We start from the raw sequence: 17,039 nt of genomic DNA, 5'->3' as shown, positions 1-17,039 counted from the left end.
TAATAGAAAAGACATGTTAATGCGTGTTAAGACGCGCACATAGGTGAGATCGATGGATAGAAATGTGCACATCACTGGTACGACGGACTCATATTAACGTACAGTATTAGGTAGATTCTTTTTTCGCATTATTTGCCAGAAAAAAAAAAACTTAAACCAATATGTAATTTCGAAATTTGCATTCCAAAATCAAAAGGCCGATGTATGGTTGTTTTTGCTTCTAGGCTAAGGTTCCCATTGAGTGGTCACGTCACCCTTCTAGGGGTGTTTGATTCAAGTTAAAATTTTACTTCATCGTAGAAATATAATTACCAGGGATATGTAGGAAGAGTGAATTAGATAAGAAAGTTAAAAAAAAATTATTTAGTTGAGTCAAATATTATCAGGCAAATTGATTAAAGTTTTTGAAATCTATGTTTAGTTGAGAATAAATTATTGATGGGTAAATGATATAAAATTACAAATATAACCCCATAAAAAAATTGAAACTTCGGTACTTTAGACGATGGTATTTAGGGGCATTTGGTTGAGGAGAAATTTTTTGAATACTAGGGAAATGTAATTGATAGGGAAATGGTAGGAAAGTGAGTTTGGTAGGAAACTGTAAAAAAAGTTGTTTGGTTGGGAAAAATTTTACCGGACAAATTGAGTAAAATTTCCTGAATCCATGTTTGGTTAAAGATAAAATATTGGTAGGAAACCAGTTAAAATTACAAAATGCACCCTTTACATTATTAAGTGGCTCCGCAAGATTTGGTGCATGCATTTATTACCGGATGCTGACAACATAAGAAGACAAGAGATCATAATTCAGGGTATCAACTAAACATGATATACCACATCTTCCAAAATGGTGGAGATGAGTCACTTGTTCGTTGGGTTTTGGAAGCTTGGAATAAAAAAAAAATTATGAAAAGGGGAAGGGGCTATGGGTGGCAGGAGGAGGGACGGTGGTGGAGATGGCTGAACGGTTGTGGGCTGCAGTTGGAGAATGGGTCGGGGAAGGAGATGTGGTGGATGTGAGAGAGGTGGGTGGCGGTGAGGGGTCTTCGATCAAGAAGGGGCTGTGGTGTGGTGGTCCTTGCCGCCGAGCTTGGAGGACCGGTGGTTGATTGCTATGGAGGAAGGTGACCGAATGGGTTTGTGGGTCGGTGGCTTTGTGTGGTGTGTGGTGGATGTGGGTAGCTGGAATCGGTAAGTCGGTGGCTGTTGTGGTTGTCCGGTTGTGTAGGCTGTGGTTTGAGGGAGGATATATGGTGGTTTGAAAGCACTGATGAAGGGTAGTTTTGTCAGCTCCCTTTTCACCCATTTTCACTTCCCTGGTTATCCATCAAATACCACCATCGGAGTAGGATTTCAACGCCTTCTTTTGGGTTCAATTTTACATACAAATCTCGATTGCTAGGTAAATAGGTTAGGTAGGCAAATATTTGGATCACTTCTACCAAACATGGAGAACCTATTTACCCACTTTGATATGCCTAGGGAAATTTTGAGAAAACGTCTACCAAACGGCCCCTTAAGTCTACTAGTGGGTTGCTCTTTTACCATTTAGCTAGCTAAATGTAAAATATCACCCGTTGTCTTTACAAATAGTAACTTTTGCTTGCTTTCTAAGAACAAATAAGGAATGCTATGCAAATACAACACCTAGGAAAGTTTTGTAAAACTTTCTACCAAACATTACTTTCTTATTTTGCCAATTTGATTTGCATAGGTAAATTTTAAGAAATCTTCAATCAAACAGCACCCTAAACTCGAGAATCTTATGTATATTTGTTGCTTTAAATTGGACGAAACACTGTAATTATGATATTAAGTTCAATCTGTTTAGACAGATTAACCAGTTAATTTAATTGGAGTTTGACTGTTTTGTCTCTACGTGAGTATAGACTTATGTTATTCGTGCTATGTTATACCCTCATGCTCTGACACGACATCCCGTACTAATCTTTATCATATATCACACACTTATTTGCATCATTAAAAGAGAAATTCTTAAACACAAATTGCATTATGATGGATATATTATATATAGACTAACTGTTTACAAGTAAATATACTAATAAAGAATTGTGACTTAATAATGTATTATAAGTTCTTAACTTTCCAATTAAATTTCAAAGCAACCCGTCAAATAAACCAAGACATTTGAAAGTCTTCACGATTGCACCCATCACTTGACAGTGTCATATGAAAAGACACGAATATTTAACAAGTGAGGCCTTATCAAAATTAGGGAGTCGAGCAAGTCATGTTTAGAGTGAGATAGACACAAAAACCATAACATGATTCCACAATTTATAAAGGAACAACCACCACAGTGCTATTATTTGACAAAATTTTTATCTAAATATCACGCGAACAGTATTTTTTACCAGACTGTCATACGACGTAATTCTCTACGACTGGTAACGAATCATGTTCGCCAATAATTTTGTGACACGTAACACAATTTTACAGAAAAAAACTGACGGGACGAAATTTGCTATTGGTGATAGCAAATTTGCTACGCAATGTGGCCACGTGTCACGAAATCATTGGTGAACGTAATTCGCTACCAATCATAGCGAATAACATCACATGACAATCTGGTAAAAAATACTATTCGCATGACATTTGAATAAAAAATCTGCCAAACAATAACATTTTAATCATTGTTCCATTTATACAAGACCCCCCCCCCCCCCCCCCCCCGCCATTTATGGTCTTCTTTCTTCTTTTTTTTATTGGGTGAATTGTGGTCTTTATATATATCTCTATTCACTGAAGTTTCATATGAAAGATTGATTCTACAAAATTTGTAAAATCCTGTTTAGAGTATATGGGGGTCTATTCTATTTCTTCAAGAATAATTTTCCCAGATGGCATGAAGGGCCCTTTTCTGGTTTTGGATTGGACAAATTTACATAATCTTCAACTGGGAAATGGATATTATATCGCCTCTTGCTGTTATCAAGTTTTCCTCCTGTTACCATATAGAAGATCTATGGTCTTGTACATACAAAATCCATCTACTTGACATCCACGTTAGACCTTTTTACAGTCTATTGGATTTGACTGAAAACATAAAACGAATATAAAACATGGATTAAGTTTTACAATACATTGTCTCAGTTAGAAAGCTAAAAAAGTGTTTGGCATGTGCTAGATTTGCCAGAGTGGGTACTCCTAGCTACCTGCACTCAAGAGTACATGAAAAAGCCCATCTGTATTAAAGCAGATACAAAAGAAAGGTACTGAGTAAAAGCTTAAACAAGAGAAAACTAACCTGCGTGTCTTTTCATTATGTGGCTTTACATTGGCTGTTTAAGCTTAGCAAGCTCGCTCAGTGAATCTTTAAGAATTTGGCTGTTAAGGCTTCTCCTACTCTGAAACAGATACATACTATAAGATGGTACCATCCTAAACCAATACTGTTTTCTTTTTTGTTAGTTTCTTTTCTTGATATGTGGGAATCCCAAATCCTCCAAAGAAATTAGGGCAAACAGGCAACTCATAAATAGGTCTTATGATGGCATGACATTGAACACCAATCCAGCTATGGATATAATAGTCATAAAACTAGTTGGAGAATTTATATCTTAGTAGTTAAGAAAAGGGTCAGACTAACCACCCAAGACATGTGTTCCAATATTTTTTTTCATATACACTAAATTAATACCCCTACTTCTATCTTCACTAGTCAGTACAATGAAAAATTGAAAATTAAAGGATGGGAAAGGGAAATAATGGGGACCATCAAGTAATTATGTTTTTCAAATAACTCTTTCTAACAAAATATTATTTCAAATTATCACCAAAGATACCAAAATCACAATGAAGCCTACCCTATTCGAATATTGGCAAAAAAATAATAATAAATTTTTTGTAACTGCAGTTACTTATCCTAAACACTTAGTCCTCAATAGTGAAAGAACTTCATTATATAATAAAGAAAACAACCTTGAACCTTCAGTGTCCCAAAAACCATACTCCTTCCACCAATGATTTAAATGAAAGGAACATAAAATGCTCCAAGTCATACCTTTAATGATGGGAGAAGAGCAAAAACTTCTTCAACAGTTTCTGGGCACAAATTAGCAATCACACATATCTGCAGAGGAATAATGATGTCAAGAATGCTGCATAATACGTAAGAACAAAGGAAGTTCGAATGAAATTGATACCTCACAATCAGTGAGACCATAATCTGCAAGAGGCCTAATATTTAAGTCAAGAAACGAACATTATGGGGATAAAGAGAGAAGTAATATACAGCTAAGCAGTAATGTCATTTATCCATTCTAAAAAAATCCAAACACAGATAGCACACGTGTAACACACACAAGACTGAAAAATTAAGGATACTCAAGAATGCCTCTAACGGACTTAGGATTTTTATAATTGCTAGTGCTTTTGGCATAGTTGAGTCCCTTGTCAAATGATCTACAAAACAGAAAATAAAGAAGAAATCAGATCACTTAAATCGATCATCCACTCAAATGATAAACCTTAAATAACCCATGCATCCATTTTAATAAAAAAGTTCAGTGTCTCCCTCACACAGGCATTTTGAATGTTGGATCTCTAGATAGCGTGACCATCTGATGTTGAATTCCTAGTAAAGTATCTGCAGCCTCACAGTCCATCAGGCCTTTGATATTTTCTGGAAGTTCTGCATATGTCACCCAAATAGAATTTAATTTTGTTTATATTAATTAAAGATAGAGTGGGGTTTATCACAATGATCGTCAACATACAAGTACAAAATAATAATAGTAGATTTACAATAATTCACAGAAAAAACACACAAGAGATAATGAAGGCAAGCACCAACTTTGATCAACTCTAGGGTCTGATGATGGTGGGTCTTTTGACACAGGAACCTTTCCACCATTAGCAACCTTATCCCCCTTTCCTCCTTTGCTAAAATCACCTTGGAAATGAAAAATAGTCCAGGAAAAAGAAAGATGACTAAGAAAGGAAGAACAGAACGTGCAATCAATTTAAAAAATTTAATGAAGATGTGCCAGAATGCGAAGTCACCAAAAAGATGAAACAATAATAACTTGAGAATGGCACTCTTACCTTTCCCACCAGATTTTGGGGAAATATTTATTCCGGATTCAAATGGACCTACAATACACAATCAAGCATTAATTTCAGCAAGGTAATTGCACAACTAGTTGTAAACATGATCGCTATCCCAAAGTCTTCAGTTTATGCAGCAGCTACATCACAAAGAAGCTCTAGTACTTGCATACTCCACTAAGAAGCAGTACGAAGATAATAAAATAATAATGCTAACCTTCTTTAGCAAACTGAACCTTCCTTCCCTTAGCTGATTTCGTGGCACTGTCATCCTTCCCTTTTAGGGATCCTACCAAGAAAAAAAAAATGAATAATCAAGTGCTTAGTTAAAAATGGTTCAAATTACTGGCACCCACAATGTGCCACTGATGGATGAAGGCAAGATGAACACATATATGTGAAGTTGTCAACACATAAATCCATAATCTCATATCATTAATCGAACCAAATAGAAAAAAACTAATATATAGGCACAAAGCAACATGGAGGGTGAGCCTTGAAGTAACGGTAAGGTTGCCCCTTAAGACCAGAAGGTCACTTGATTGAATCTAGAAAACATCTTCTTTGCAAAAACGCAAGAGTAAGACGACATACAATCGATCCTCACCCCTACCCTTACAAACTGGGGAGCCTTGTGCACCGGGGTTTGCCCTTATAGGCACAAAGGAACATATGCAAATCAAAGGAAAATATACCAAAGACATCTCCAACCAAAAAAAAAGAAAAGGCACACATACATTAAAAATGAAATAAAATAAAATCAGGGGTACCATCTCATATCTCACAATGAAGAAGAACCCAGAACTTAGTAAGAGACTATCAGTGGCAGCAGCAATCACATAGGTCACAACCCAACATAGTATTTGTGCATAATGCACCAATAGACCAGCCTAACAGAGAACTCAACCCCAACAAAAGAAAAACAGATACCCAAAAGTAAAAAAGAGCAAAAAATTGAAACTTTTGATAAAGGGCCAAACAGATAAAGAGGGAATGTCCAACAGTTACCTCCTTTGCTTAACAGCGAGTGGCCCTTTCCTCCTTTGTCCGACATCGCCAAAACTTCGCTTCAGCCTACAAAATTAGAAGAAGAGGGAAATGCCGGTAAAACAAAACAACCTCATTATCTCATTGACTAGTGTTTTTGGAGGGTTCACAGTGTCGGTGGTAACATTACCAAATTCAGATTTAGAAAAGAAATGATTTTTGATTAACATGCGAGGATTTGAGGAAGAACAGAAACATGGGTTACCCACGAAAGGGAAGTTAAGCGTTACTTACCACAGGAATGGGAGAAGAGCAAAACCAGAGAGCGCAGACAGAAACAGCTAAAAATGTGAATATGAGTGAGATGCCCAAAACGACATAGGAATTTTGCTATTAAGGGCATATAGGTCTTTTCGGGATCAGGCTTTTTAAATTAAATTGTTTAAATTTAGAGATTAATGTTTATAGTATTTTTTAATTTTATCTCTTACACACATATACAAATATATGGATCTCATATGGGACCATATAAAAAAATAAATATAAGTTTCACATACTTTTATAGGGTAGGATATTATAACAACCAATTAGTATTATTACCAATGTTACTATCAATCAATTTCACCGTTAGATCAATTATGTTATAATTGATCTAACGGTTATATTTATTTACATAATATAATTTTTAAAAAACATTCAAAATTACTAAACAACAGCTTTTCACATATCTAATGGTTTCAAAATTATCTTCTTCATTTAGTATCAAAGTTATGCATATACGATTATAAAATTTGCATATAGAACCTACAGTTCATGATAAAATTTCGTTTGGAATTTTTTGCAATTGGGTTTAATTACATGAAAATTTAAAAAAATTCTTAATTTTTTTTCAGTCGATACATTGAAACCTTAAGTTGCTTTGGGGCTTTTTTGTAGTTATCTATTGACACAAAAATTGTTTGAAATCGTTTTTATAGTGAAGGAATTTCATTCATGAATGTATTGTTACGAAATATAGGGTTCATATTATTAAAGTTTCAATCATTCTTTAAATTGATATTGTTTCATTGATGTAAAACGAAAATTGGTTTGAGAGTTTTAGTTCCCTGTTATTTTTTCACTGTTTTATGTTGTTTTTAATACAAAAATCACGTTTTTGTGCCAAGAAAAACCACGACCCAAAGTTTGAAAAATTACTTTTAAAACTTTCAAAATTTCTCAAAATGGCTCAAAAATATGTTATTTTTGAGATAGATTATATTAAAATCTCGTTGGTTTGTTGTTTTGTGATGAAAGTCGCTCAAAATTTCATCTTTATACGGAGGAATCATAACCATACAAAGCTGGAAATAAATATAACTGTTGGATCAACATAATCGATCTAACGTTGAAATTGATTGATAATAATATTAGTAGTAACACTAATTGATTATTACAATATTCTACTTCAAAACTTTTATATGTGTAGTAGATAAAAATATTTAAGATCGCAATCCTTTAAATTTATTGGAAGTGATCTTTCTTATTTGTCATTTAAGATCACGATCCTAATTATTTATGATTAAATGAATGATAATAATTTTATTAAATAATTATAATTTTCTCGCGTGATGTATTTATGTTAAATAATTTATGAGATTTTCATTTCAAATTTATTTCAAAATTTCGTGATTAACAAAGAGTTCTGTAACAAGCCCAAAGACTATTAGGCCCAAGAGACAAAGGAATTTTTGTTGGTAATCAGGAGGGAGCCCACTTACTTATAGGATTACTTCACATAAATGGTTCAATTAAATTAGTATATGATCACTTAATATCAATTAAATTAAAATAGTGGGAGTAGCTTAGAGTAGAATTGCAATGCTCACTTTTTATTCATTAAATCATACTTTGTGCATTACAAGTATTCTCTATTTATATATGGGGATATGATATTATGTCTACATTTTTTCATTCCTACTCTACTTATTTATCCCCAATAGTATTGAATCAGAATCTTAAGAAAAAAGAGACATTGTGAAAGTTAGTTGAGATTATAATGTACAGATGTTAAAGATAAGTACATAAAATAGATATAAAAAAGGTAGGTAGAATATTTTAACTATTAACTATTCTCCAATTCCCTTGACTTATTTTTCTTGAAACTAGCTTCATAACAATTCCCTAGAGTTCTGATGCTTAGAAAATATAATAATTAATCACAACTCCCAAGCATTTATTGCTTGGAAAATACATGAATTATATGCCAATTCTAATTAGCGTGGACAATTGAAGCAAACTTAGGCACTTATGCTTCTGATTTATTTATTTTTTTACCATCTTTCATAATTGTCCCATTAAGAAAGCAAATTAGTATAATTTGTCCCGAAATAAATTAAGAACCCAATTAAAATTGCGCCTTGAAGCAGGTACACAAATTTGTATCATTTGGGCTTTAATATTTGATCTCGTCTAATCGAACTTACCATATTTGTTCTCGCATCACCTTTTTAAAAGGAATTAGATGGACAAGCATTAGTCAATAGTTATCACTTAATAAAATAATGAAGAATTTATTTTGTTTATAACACCCATGGATAGAAAAGGTGAAGCTATAGAGACACTCGCGGACTCACGCATGGGCACATGTCCGCACTTGCCGACATAAAATTTTGATTTTAGTTTTTTCTTCTTCTTTGTTGCATGTCCTTATTTGTTTCTTGGTTCAATATTTATATTAGTCAATGTTAATTTTGCAATGCAGATGCTAAATATCTTTTTGGTGTTGAGATTAAATGTCAGTAATTCTTATGGCATAATATTGTTTTTCAAGTAGTAACTGAAGAGATATGATAGCTTGATTTTCTGGATTTGCACACTTCAATCGCTCAACTCAACAATCATTGGACATAGTTTCACTGTTATACTTGCTTCACTAGTAACATTTAATTTATAGGAAAAATGTTTGTCCTTTTAAATGACACAACTTGTGTTATTGGTAGTCAAAATATCCTCCCTCTTAAAATATTTATGTAGAGGAACTTTTATACACCTCACGATATGTGGATAATCCTTCGATTTCTGATATATTTTTTTTTTTATACACGATTTCTGATATATTTTGTAGTCACCACAGTATAGTGTATTAAAGTATTATTATTTCCCTATTCATCTTTAGAATTCTATATACAGACATATCTTCTATGAAAAATATGATGATTAATACATTCAGAATTTCAATAATATTTTAATACTTTTCTTTCTTTATTTTTCTCCCATCCTTATATAACAGTACTCCAAATTGATATTTTGTTTGTAAAAATACTCTTTTATGGAGAAAACCCTCAATTCATTTTTAAGTTGAAATGCAGATTAGGTGATTTCTCTGAAAATTAATAATGAATAAAGCAGTTTCTAAAAACTTTTATGCATTATCTAAATTATCTTTTTCTTCTCAAAAACTCACCATAAAACTTTTTGTGGGACCATATCGTATGCTTTCAAGATCTATGAACACCATATGTAAGTCCTTCTTCTTTTCTAGATATCTTTCTATTAATTGTCGCATCAAGAAAATGGTTTCCATGGTACATCTTCCTGGCATAACTCCAAATTGATTTACAAAAACCTTGATCTCTCTCCTCAAGTGATGTTCAATAACTCTCTTTCACAATTTCATAGTGTGACTCATTAGCTTAATGCCTTTATAGTTAGAACAATTCTGAATATCTTCCTTGTTTTTGTAAATAGGCACAAGCATACTTTTCCTCCATGCATCAGACATTTTATTTGTCTGGAGAATTTTATTGAAAAGATTAGACAACCATTTTATTGCAACATCCCTGAGGCTTTTCCACACTTCAATAGGGGCACCATCGGGTCCCAAGTCTTTATTAGTTTTCATCCTCTTTAAAGCCTCCTTAACTTCATGTGTATTGATTCTGCGCACAAATATTCTATTCAAACCATCATAAGTGTCCTCCAAGTCCACCTCACTTTTATCGTCATCCCCATTAAACAACTTGTTAAAGTAGTTCATCCATCTTTTATTTACTTTTTTATCTCTCACCAAAAGTTTTTTATTTTCATCCTTGATGCATCTAACTTGGGTGAGGTCTTTACTTTTCTTATCGCTCATTTTTGCAAGTTTATATATACCTTTTTCATCATCCTTGCTCCCAAGATTTTTAAACAAATCGGCGAAAACCTTGCCTCTAACTTCCCGCAATACTTTTTTTGCATTTTTTCACGCCAATCTAAATTTTTGCAAGTTCTCATCATTGAGATTCTTATGCAAAGATCTAAAGCATTCCTTCTTCTGTTTAATTTCCTCTTGCATCTCTCCATTCCACCACCATGTTTCCTTTGTGTAAAATGATTTCCTTTGCTTTCTCCTAACACTCTCCTTCCTATATTTTGAATACACATAGTCATCTCATTCCATATTTCATTTGCTGCTCCATAAAACTCCCATGGTCCTTCATGCAATATTCTATCCTTGAACTCTCTCTGTTTTTCCTCCTTTAACTTTCATCATCTTATCCTTGGGTTCTGAGCCATCTTCCTCAGTTTAAGTACTTTGTTGAACCGAACCTCTAGTACTACCAGCTTATGTTGCGTAGCGACACACTCTCCAGGTAGACCTTACAGTCGACACAAGAGGTTCTATATTTTCTTTTAGCCATAAAGAAATCAATCTGACTACGATTTGGCCACTATGATATGTGATTATATGTGACTCCCTTTTTCAAAAAAAGGTGTTCGCTAGCATCAAATCGTAGGCTAACATTCAAGATATCTTCTACACTCTCATTTCTCGTTCCATAGCCAAAACCTCCATGAATTCTACCAAAACCTCCATTGCTTTTACCAACATAACCATTTAAATCTCTTCTTAAGAAAATCTTCTCCTCTCGTGGTATTCCCCTCAAAATCTCCTCCAAGTCTTCCCAAAATTGGCTCTTATCATTGGGTTGCAATCCAACTTCGGGTGCATACACACTGAGGATATTCAAGATTAAATCACCCACTACAAGCTTAATAATCCTGTAGTCTTTCCTTTTGACGTCAACAACTTTATCTCTGAAACCTCTACCGATCATAATTCCGACACCATTTTTACTCTTGTTTATACTTGTATACCACAGCTTGAAAGTTGTGCCATCCACTTCCTTGGCCTTTTCTCCAACTCACTTAGTTTCTTGCAAGCAAATAATATTCACTTTTCTTCTAGCAAAAACATCTACTAACTCCTTCAGTTTACCCGTTAAGGTTCCTATGTTCCAGTTTCCCAATCGCATCCTTAACCCCTGGGTGGTGCTTGTCTATCACGCTCGCTCATCTGCATGTTGGGACCCTGACCTACTTGTCACGAAGGCTCAGCACCCTGCCTTTAGGCAAGGACCCTATCTCATTTATCACTACACCCCGGGACCGATGCAGCACGTTCTAATGAAGGGTACGCCCCAACGAAATATCAAAAGGGTTCATCTCATAAATATAGCCATTTTTTACGGCCGGCTCGCTTTACCTGACGTCAACCCCCATCGTTTATCATCACTTGGGATAGGTCATGCATGCAAGGACACATAGGCGGAGTTAAAGAGGTGCAACACGAGGACTTCCCAGGAGGTCTCCCATCCTAGTACTACTCTCGTCCAAGCACGCTTAATTGCGGAGTTCTGATGGGATCCGGTGCATTAGTGCTGGTATGATCGCACCCTATTCTGTTTATCCCTCTGTTCACAAATTTTAATAGAAGTCTATCTATTTAATGACTATTAAAAGAAATGTCCTAGACATTTAAAAGTGGAGACCAATATTTATTTATTTATTTTTGTAAATGAAAATTGTTATTTTATATATATAATAAATATGGCCAGCAATTGTGATGGAAATTGTATGTGTACGAGAATTCAACTGCATTTGTTGCATTGACCACTTTGATAAAAACAACTCTTTAACGAAGACAGAAAGTACTAATGATCATACCCTGCTTACATTTATGATACAGCTAAAAAGAAATTATGAGAATAGAGAGGCTAGGCTACAAAGTGCATATATATAGAGGGATGAGATTTTCTCTGATTTTTTCAAAGACTATTATTATCATTATTATCTCTATCTTCCCTTTTCATGGCCATGTTCAGATTTATTGCTTCTTGCCCTTCTTATGATTTTCTTAGGATCCAAGTCCAACTTGCTGACTGACATACTTTCTTCTTTGATTCTACTCACCTTTTCTGACCCTATCTTCTCAGTGTCTCCTCTTATAACCACCTTTCTTTCTAAGTCCAATGCCAATTTACTATCTGATAGTTTAGTTTTGTGTTGATTCTTTTCTCTACTTTCAGCATGGGATCGGGAGGTTCTTCTTGTGACTTGTTCTCTCTTGAATTCTTCCTTGTCAAGGCCTAAAGATTGCTTGCCATGGCTATCTCTAGTAGCTGGTCTCTTTTTTGCTCCTAGAAGTAGCTCATGTCGTTTTTGCAGCTTGGGACTAGTGGTTGCCTTAGAGCCTTTCTCTTGTTCAAAGTAGAGGAGCTGCACCACAGTTCTTAATGGCAGAAACTCGTTTTTAACTGCATGTGCACGCACTTCTGGGGACAGTCTTTGGCACTCTAGAATCCCACATAAGCGCTTCTTATCTGCCTTGCTCAGGTCAGGATGCACCTGTTTATGCATTGAACATAACTCACATCATGCCACTAAATTGCTTATAATGAAGTAGTTTGATGCTAATTCTAGTCTTTGGTGTGAACACTGTGTATAAGTGCATACGGTTAGTGTCTCAAGGTGCTCAAAAAGTGCCAAAATGTCAGCATAAAAGAGACCATGAAAATTCAAAATAGTTCAGAAATTGTTTAAGACACTGCATGTATGACATGGATAATTCACCTTAAGATAGATGCTAATTGCCTGGTATAGATCATCATGCTCTAATCGGCCAATAGCTGGCACAGTTTCAGCAAGAGTTACAAACTTTGACACTGGCAAATTATCATCCCTTGCCACCACTTGCAGATAGGAATCAATGAGCTTGCCAACATTTCTGATTGATCTTAAGAAGTGCCTGTTATCCACAGCACCAGGGGAGATTCTTTTCCAAAACTTCAAAAAACTTTCCAACACTGCTAGAACTAACTCTATATCATAAAAATTTTGGTCTAAAGATGATGTTGAAGTATAAAGCAGTTCACTAACTGTTGCCTCCTCAAGCTGTATGCTGGCTCGCTTTATTAGTTCAGTTCTTGTCACTGGGGAGACACCAAGATGACTTGAAATGCTGAGAAGTCTTAACAAGAAGCCAGCTGAAACTGACCCTCTATCTGCAGGAATCATGCTCACAATTGTTTCAAGAATTTTTCGGTTTTTCTCCTTAGATTCTTCTGTTTGTGACACTGAACTGCCTGAGCTTTTAAGCTTTGTGATGCCGGGTAGCCACTTACATGCATAGACATGCAAAGCTTCACCAATAAGCTGTGGTGGGAGCACATATGTTGCTCTAATAGCCATTATTATGCACCGGAAAAGATCTATGTCAAGATCAGACACATCCTCCGTCCACCAATCTTTTGGGACAGAATGATGCTGTTTTCTAGCATAACCAGGCCTAGTATAGGTGTAGGACCATTTGACCTGCACATAACAATCATTATTAAGCAAAAATGTCCCAACTATCAATCATATAAGTGTGAGGAAGTTTGATGGTCTTGAGTTCTTGACCTGTGGTGGTGGTGTAAGAACTTTCTCAATAATTGAATCAATGCATTTTCTTATTATACCAAGTTTCTCAGACCACTCAGGTAACTTGTCAGTGGTCTGCAGTGTGACAATGGAGTCCTTCCAACCTTCAAGAATGCATGAACTGAAGAAAGCCTCAAGTTTCCCTACGAAGTTTCCCTTCTCAATGGAGTCATTCATTTGGAGGAGCTTAGCAGCACAAAGTGCAGGTACTAAGTTATGAGCACTAATGTTTATTGAAATTCCATAGCAGAACTTAGCAGAGAGTTCAAAAGCATCTGCTCCTCCTGGCATATCATGAAGCTCTAGAGGAACAATCTCAGAATCACTAGAATCTGAGCAAAGTCTTTGTAGAAGGCCACTTTTTGGAAGAATTGGAGACTGCAGCTAACAAAAGCAGAATTATAGATGAACCAAGCCTTAAATTTTGATTTTCTTATTGCACACATCACACTCAATCTAATTCCAATACCTTGTGTAGCAGATAAGTATTATCGTTGATTTTTATCACAAGGTCAGGAGGTATATCTGAAACCAGACTCCTGCATTTATGATTATGATAGAACATGTTAATATGTGAATATATATATATATATATATGGGGCAAGATATTCTTACACCGGTGTAAGAGTTAATAATTAATTAATAAATATCAATGATGATTAGGTTAGTTGTCTTGTAAATTTTTTTGGTGGTAAGTATATCACTATATATATATATATGGCATCTTGACCATTGATCCACTTGTATCCAATGGCTCACGTTACTAAAAAATTTGAGCCCTTAGATATAAGTGGGATCAACAGACAAGATTGAGAGTGTAACTTACACTAGTATAAAATGATCATGACCCTATATATATATATATATATATATATATATATATATATATATATATATATTAGAGAGAAAATAGGTTGTGTACCCCTTTCAGACCAAAGATTGATATGAATACCTGGTAGCTTTTTCAGTGTAGAAAGTATCTTGCCTTGTTCCAAGTTTCATAAACTTCATACCTATTTGTTGTAATCTATACCCAATGGTCAAGAAAAACCTCTACTTCAAAGCCTGCATAAATTCTGAAGACTGCAAAACAGATCCCATAAAGGTTTTTGATACAGTGCTTAGTTAATCGGAGAGAGAGAGAGAGAGAGATGACAGCATGCGTTTATGAAATCATTTTTCAGGTGTGAATCAAAAGGGAATCTAATAGTTACAAGACATTGGTGAACATGCCTAGATGAGTTATGCAATGGCAACAGCAACTTCTACTTCAAGCAAGCAAACTAAGAGGTGGAGGGGAAGGTGAAGAAATCACAATAGATGAAGGTAAAAAACCAGGACATGAATTCACATGATAACATGTCCTCATCATTCCACTATGCATAAGAGAAATCCAGAATATAAAGAACAAACAGAGATATGCAAGAAAGCCTTACCTCAACTTTCATTTAACAAGGGTTCTGAAAACCTCATTGACTTGCACATAAATCTGCAAGCCCTTCAATTTATGGAAGCTGGTATCCTCACCTATAGATTAAAGAAGAACAAATAACAATAAACTCCAGTTTTTGTCATCATGCACTTAGAGAGGTACTTATGCTAGATGCCATGCAATGATGCAAATTTCTCTCTACTAACCATTGGAAGTTACTTTAAACTTCAAGCTAAATTAAGTAGATGAAGCTAATTAAATTAGGTGAATGTGGAATATTCCAACTGACTTACACTTACACCAGTTTTCAGATCTGTGTTCCCACTGTGCCAGTTCCTAACATGAAACAAGAAACTGAAAAACATGAGAATTCAAGAACTGATGTGTGGAGACATATAATGTTACGCTACTCATACATATAGTTTTATTCCAAATTTTGAGAAAGGAAAACAAAAATCAACCAGAAAAGAACAAGGAAACTGATAACAAGAAATACTAATATCAATATCCTTATAATACCATATCTGTTACTGTTACATAAACCCCTGCACTTGCAGCTGTGCCGACAGTGTCAATTCCATTTTATTTTGATTAAAAGTGAAGTTTCTCCTGTTGATATCAGGATAGAATCCACCTTCTATTTATTAATGCCTTGGCGTTAATTTGGGAAAAGAGAAATGCTAACGCTCTTTATAGCACACACTTTATTATTGGATGAAAAAATAGTGTTAAAAAGTTTGTTGCTCTTTATTGACAAATATCTTAAGGGATTTGTACCAAACTCCGTGAATTATGTCAGATATGTTTCTCAGAAAATGCATTTTGGATAAAGCAAAAACATGATTTAATTTGACTTAAAATTATTGCATGCATCAGCATCTTTTTGTTATTGGAGAAAATTATCTTTGCATCCAAGACTAACTTTGGGATTTTGTTATTAGAGAAATCGACAATATAATCTCCTAACTGATGCATACCCCATTTCATTACCTTCTAAATGTTACTCGAGTTTTTATTTGCTGGTATTCTAGAGGAAATTATGTATGTTCATATATATAAGGATAAGTGATTATGCTAAGAAAAAGGTATGGAAATCCGTGATAAATTGATGCACAAGCACAAGCAAACAACTAGTGTGTGACCAAAAGCTTCCTAAGAGAATACAAATATTATTCATACAAATATTATTCATCATTTTTGTGAGGTTAGTTTTGTTTAGTCACTTTCACTGTGTCTCCAAGGAACTTAGATATATATATATATATATATATATATAAGTGGGATTAACGGACAAGATTAAGAGTGTAACTTACACTGGTGTAAAATGATCCTAACCCTATAATATATATATATATATATATATATATATATAAAAGCTAATGTAGACTTTTTAAAATTGAGGGCTTATAATTGACCGGCAGTGGTACCCTGCCGAAGTGTAGTCTTCTCATTATCCTACCCTTTATTAAGTATATAGGAAGTTAGGAACCAAGAAAGATGGCAGACAACTTTTTCTTTCTTCATTTGTTTCTCTTTTTCTCCCCAATTTTGTTCAGGTAATTGCTGAAACAGCTCAGCATTAGTTTCATAAAAGCAACTATATCTTTAGACAAGTTACAAATTTTGAAATTAGTAGAACATAATATAGGGGAAAAAAGATATAAAGAAGAACCTAAAATGGTTCCTGAGGTTGACGATATGATATTAGTGCTAGGGCTTTTCCACCCTTCATTTGTTAAAATCTGAAACCCAGTTTGGTCTGTGCTTTCACAGACAAATGGTGGTAAAGTAAAAAAGCACTATGTTTGTGGCACAGCACTCA

General features: G+C 34.6%; 2 protein-coding genes and 1 non-coding gene across 4 annotated transcripts; all 3 read right to left on the bottom strand.

Annotated features, from left to right (window-relative positions):
- Positions 1 to 2,911: 2,911 nt before the first annotated feature.
- Positions 2,912 to 6,413, bottom strand: LOC133290308 (DNA-directed RNA polymerases IV and V subunit 4-like). Its single transcript, XM_061488390.1, has 11 exons — positions 6,355 to 6,413; positions 6,082 to 6,147; positions 5,291 to 5,362; positions 5,071 to 5,118; positions 4,820 to 4,918; positions 4,546 to 4,657; positions 4,351 to 4,428; positions 4,170 to 4,203; positions 4,028 to 4,096; positions 3,272 to 3,371; positions 2,912 to 3,179 (listed from the first exon to the last, which is right to left on the bottom strand). The coding sequence occupies exons 2-10, from the start codon at positions 6,125 to 6,127 to the stop codon at positions 3,297 to 3,299; spliced, it is 633 nt and encodes a 210-aa protein (XP_061344374.1). The 5' UTR covers positions 6,128 to 6,147; positions 6,355 to 6,413; the 3' UTR covers positions 2,912 to 3,179; positions 3,272 to 3,296.
- A 5,229-nt stretch (positions 6,414 to 11,642) lies between these two features.
- LOC133290325 (5S ribosomal RNA) lies at positions 11,643 to 11,761 on the bottom strand. Its single transcript, XR_009748626.1, has one exon. It is a non-coding gene; the product is annotated as a 5S ribosomal RNA (ribosomal RNA).
- Positions 11,762 to 12,150: 389 nt separating this feature from the next.
- Positions 12,151 to 14,831, bottom strand: LOC133290314 (BTB/POZ domain-containing protein At5g47800-like). 2 transcript variants are annotated; one of them, XM_061488396.1, is made up of 5 exons: positions 14,738 to 14,831; positions 14,255 to 14,324; positions 13,765 to 14,169; positions 12,937 to 13,677; positions 12,151 to 12,711 (listed from the first exon to the last, which is right to left on the bottom strand). In XM_061488396.1, exons 1-5 carry the CDS (start codon positions 14,794 to 14,796, stop codon positions 12,160 to 12,162), a joined length of 1,827 nt encoding a protein of 608 aa, XP_061344380.1. In that variant the 5' UTR covers positions 14,797 to 14,831; the 3' UTR covers positions 12,151 to 12,159. The 2 variants fall into 2 exon arrangements, with proteins under 2 accessions (XP_061344380.1, XP_061344381.1); XM_061488397.1 differs by having other exon boundaries at positions 13,765 to 14,163.
- Between the last annotated feature and the right edge of the window lie 2,208 nt (positions 14,832 to 17,039).

This window comes from Gastrolobium bilobum, unplaced genomic scaffold, assembly GCF_033153095.1.
Source record: "Gastrolobium bilobum isolate Gb01-03AN ecotype WA unplaced genomic scaffold, APGP_CSIRO_Gbil_v1 utg1595, whole genome shotgun sequence".
NCBI classification, from domain to species: Eukaryota; Viridiplantae; Streptophyta; class Magnoliopsida; order Fabales; family Fabaceae; genus Gastrolobium; species Gastrolobium bilobum.
The sequence above is the reverse complement of the archived record's forward strand: the minus strand, read 5'-3'. Positions and strand labels throughout refer to the sequence as shown.

Bases quoted from the DNA above. Each gene is read 5' to 3' on its own strand.
- LOC133290308 (XM_061488390.1), bottom strand. From the start codon at position 6,127: ATGTCGGACAAAGGAGGAAAGGGCCACTCGCTGTTAAGCAAAGGAG. The intron at 5,119-5,290 runs GTTAGCATTATT...TGTGTATTGTAG, and splicing joins GGTTCAGTTTGCTAAAGAAG to GTCCATTTGAATCCGGAATA. The intron at 3,372-4,027 runs GTATGACTTGGA...TATCTGTTTCAG, and splicing joins CTCTTCTCCCATCATTAAAG to AGTAGGAGAAGCCTTAACAG.
- LOC133290314 (XM_061488396.1), bottom strand. From the start codon at position 14,796: ATGAAGTTTATGAAACTTGGAACAAGGCAAGATACTTTCTACACTGAA. The intron at 13,678-13,764 runs GTCAAGAACTCA...TGTTATGTGCAG, and splicing joins TTCTTACACCACCACCACAG to GTCAAATGGTCCTACACCTA. The intron at 12,712-12,936 runs GTGAATTATCCA...ATGCATAAACAG, and splicing joins CAATTAGCATCTATCTTAAG to GTGCATCCTGACCTGAGCAA.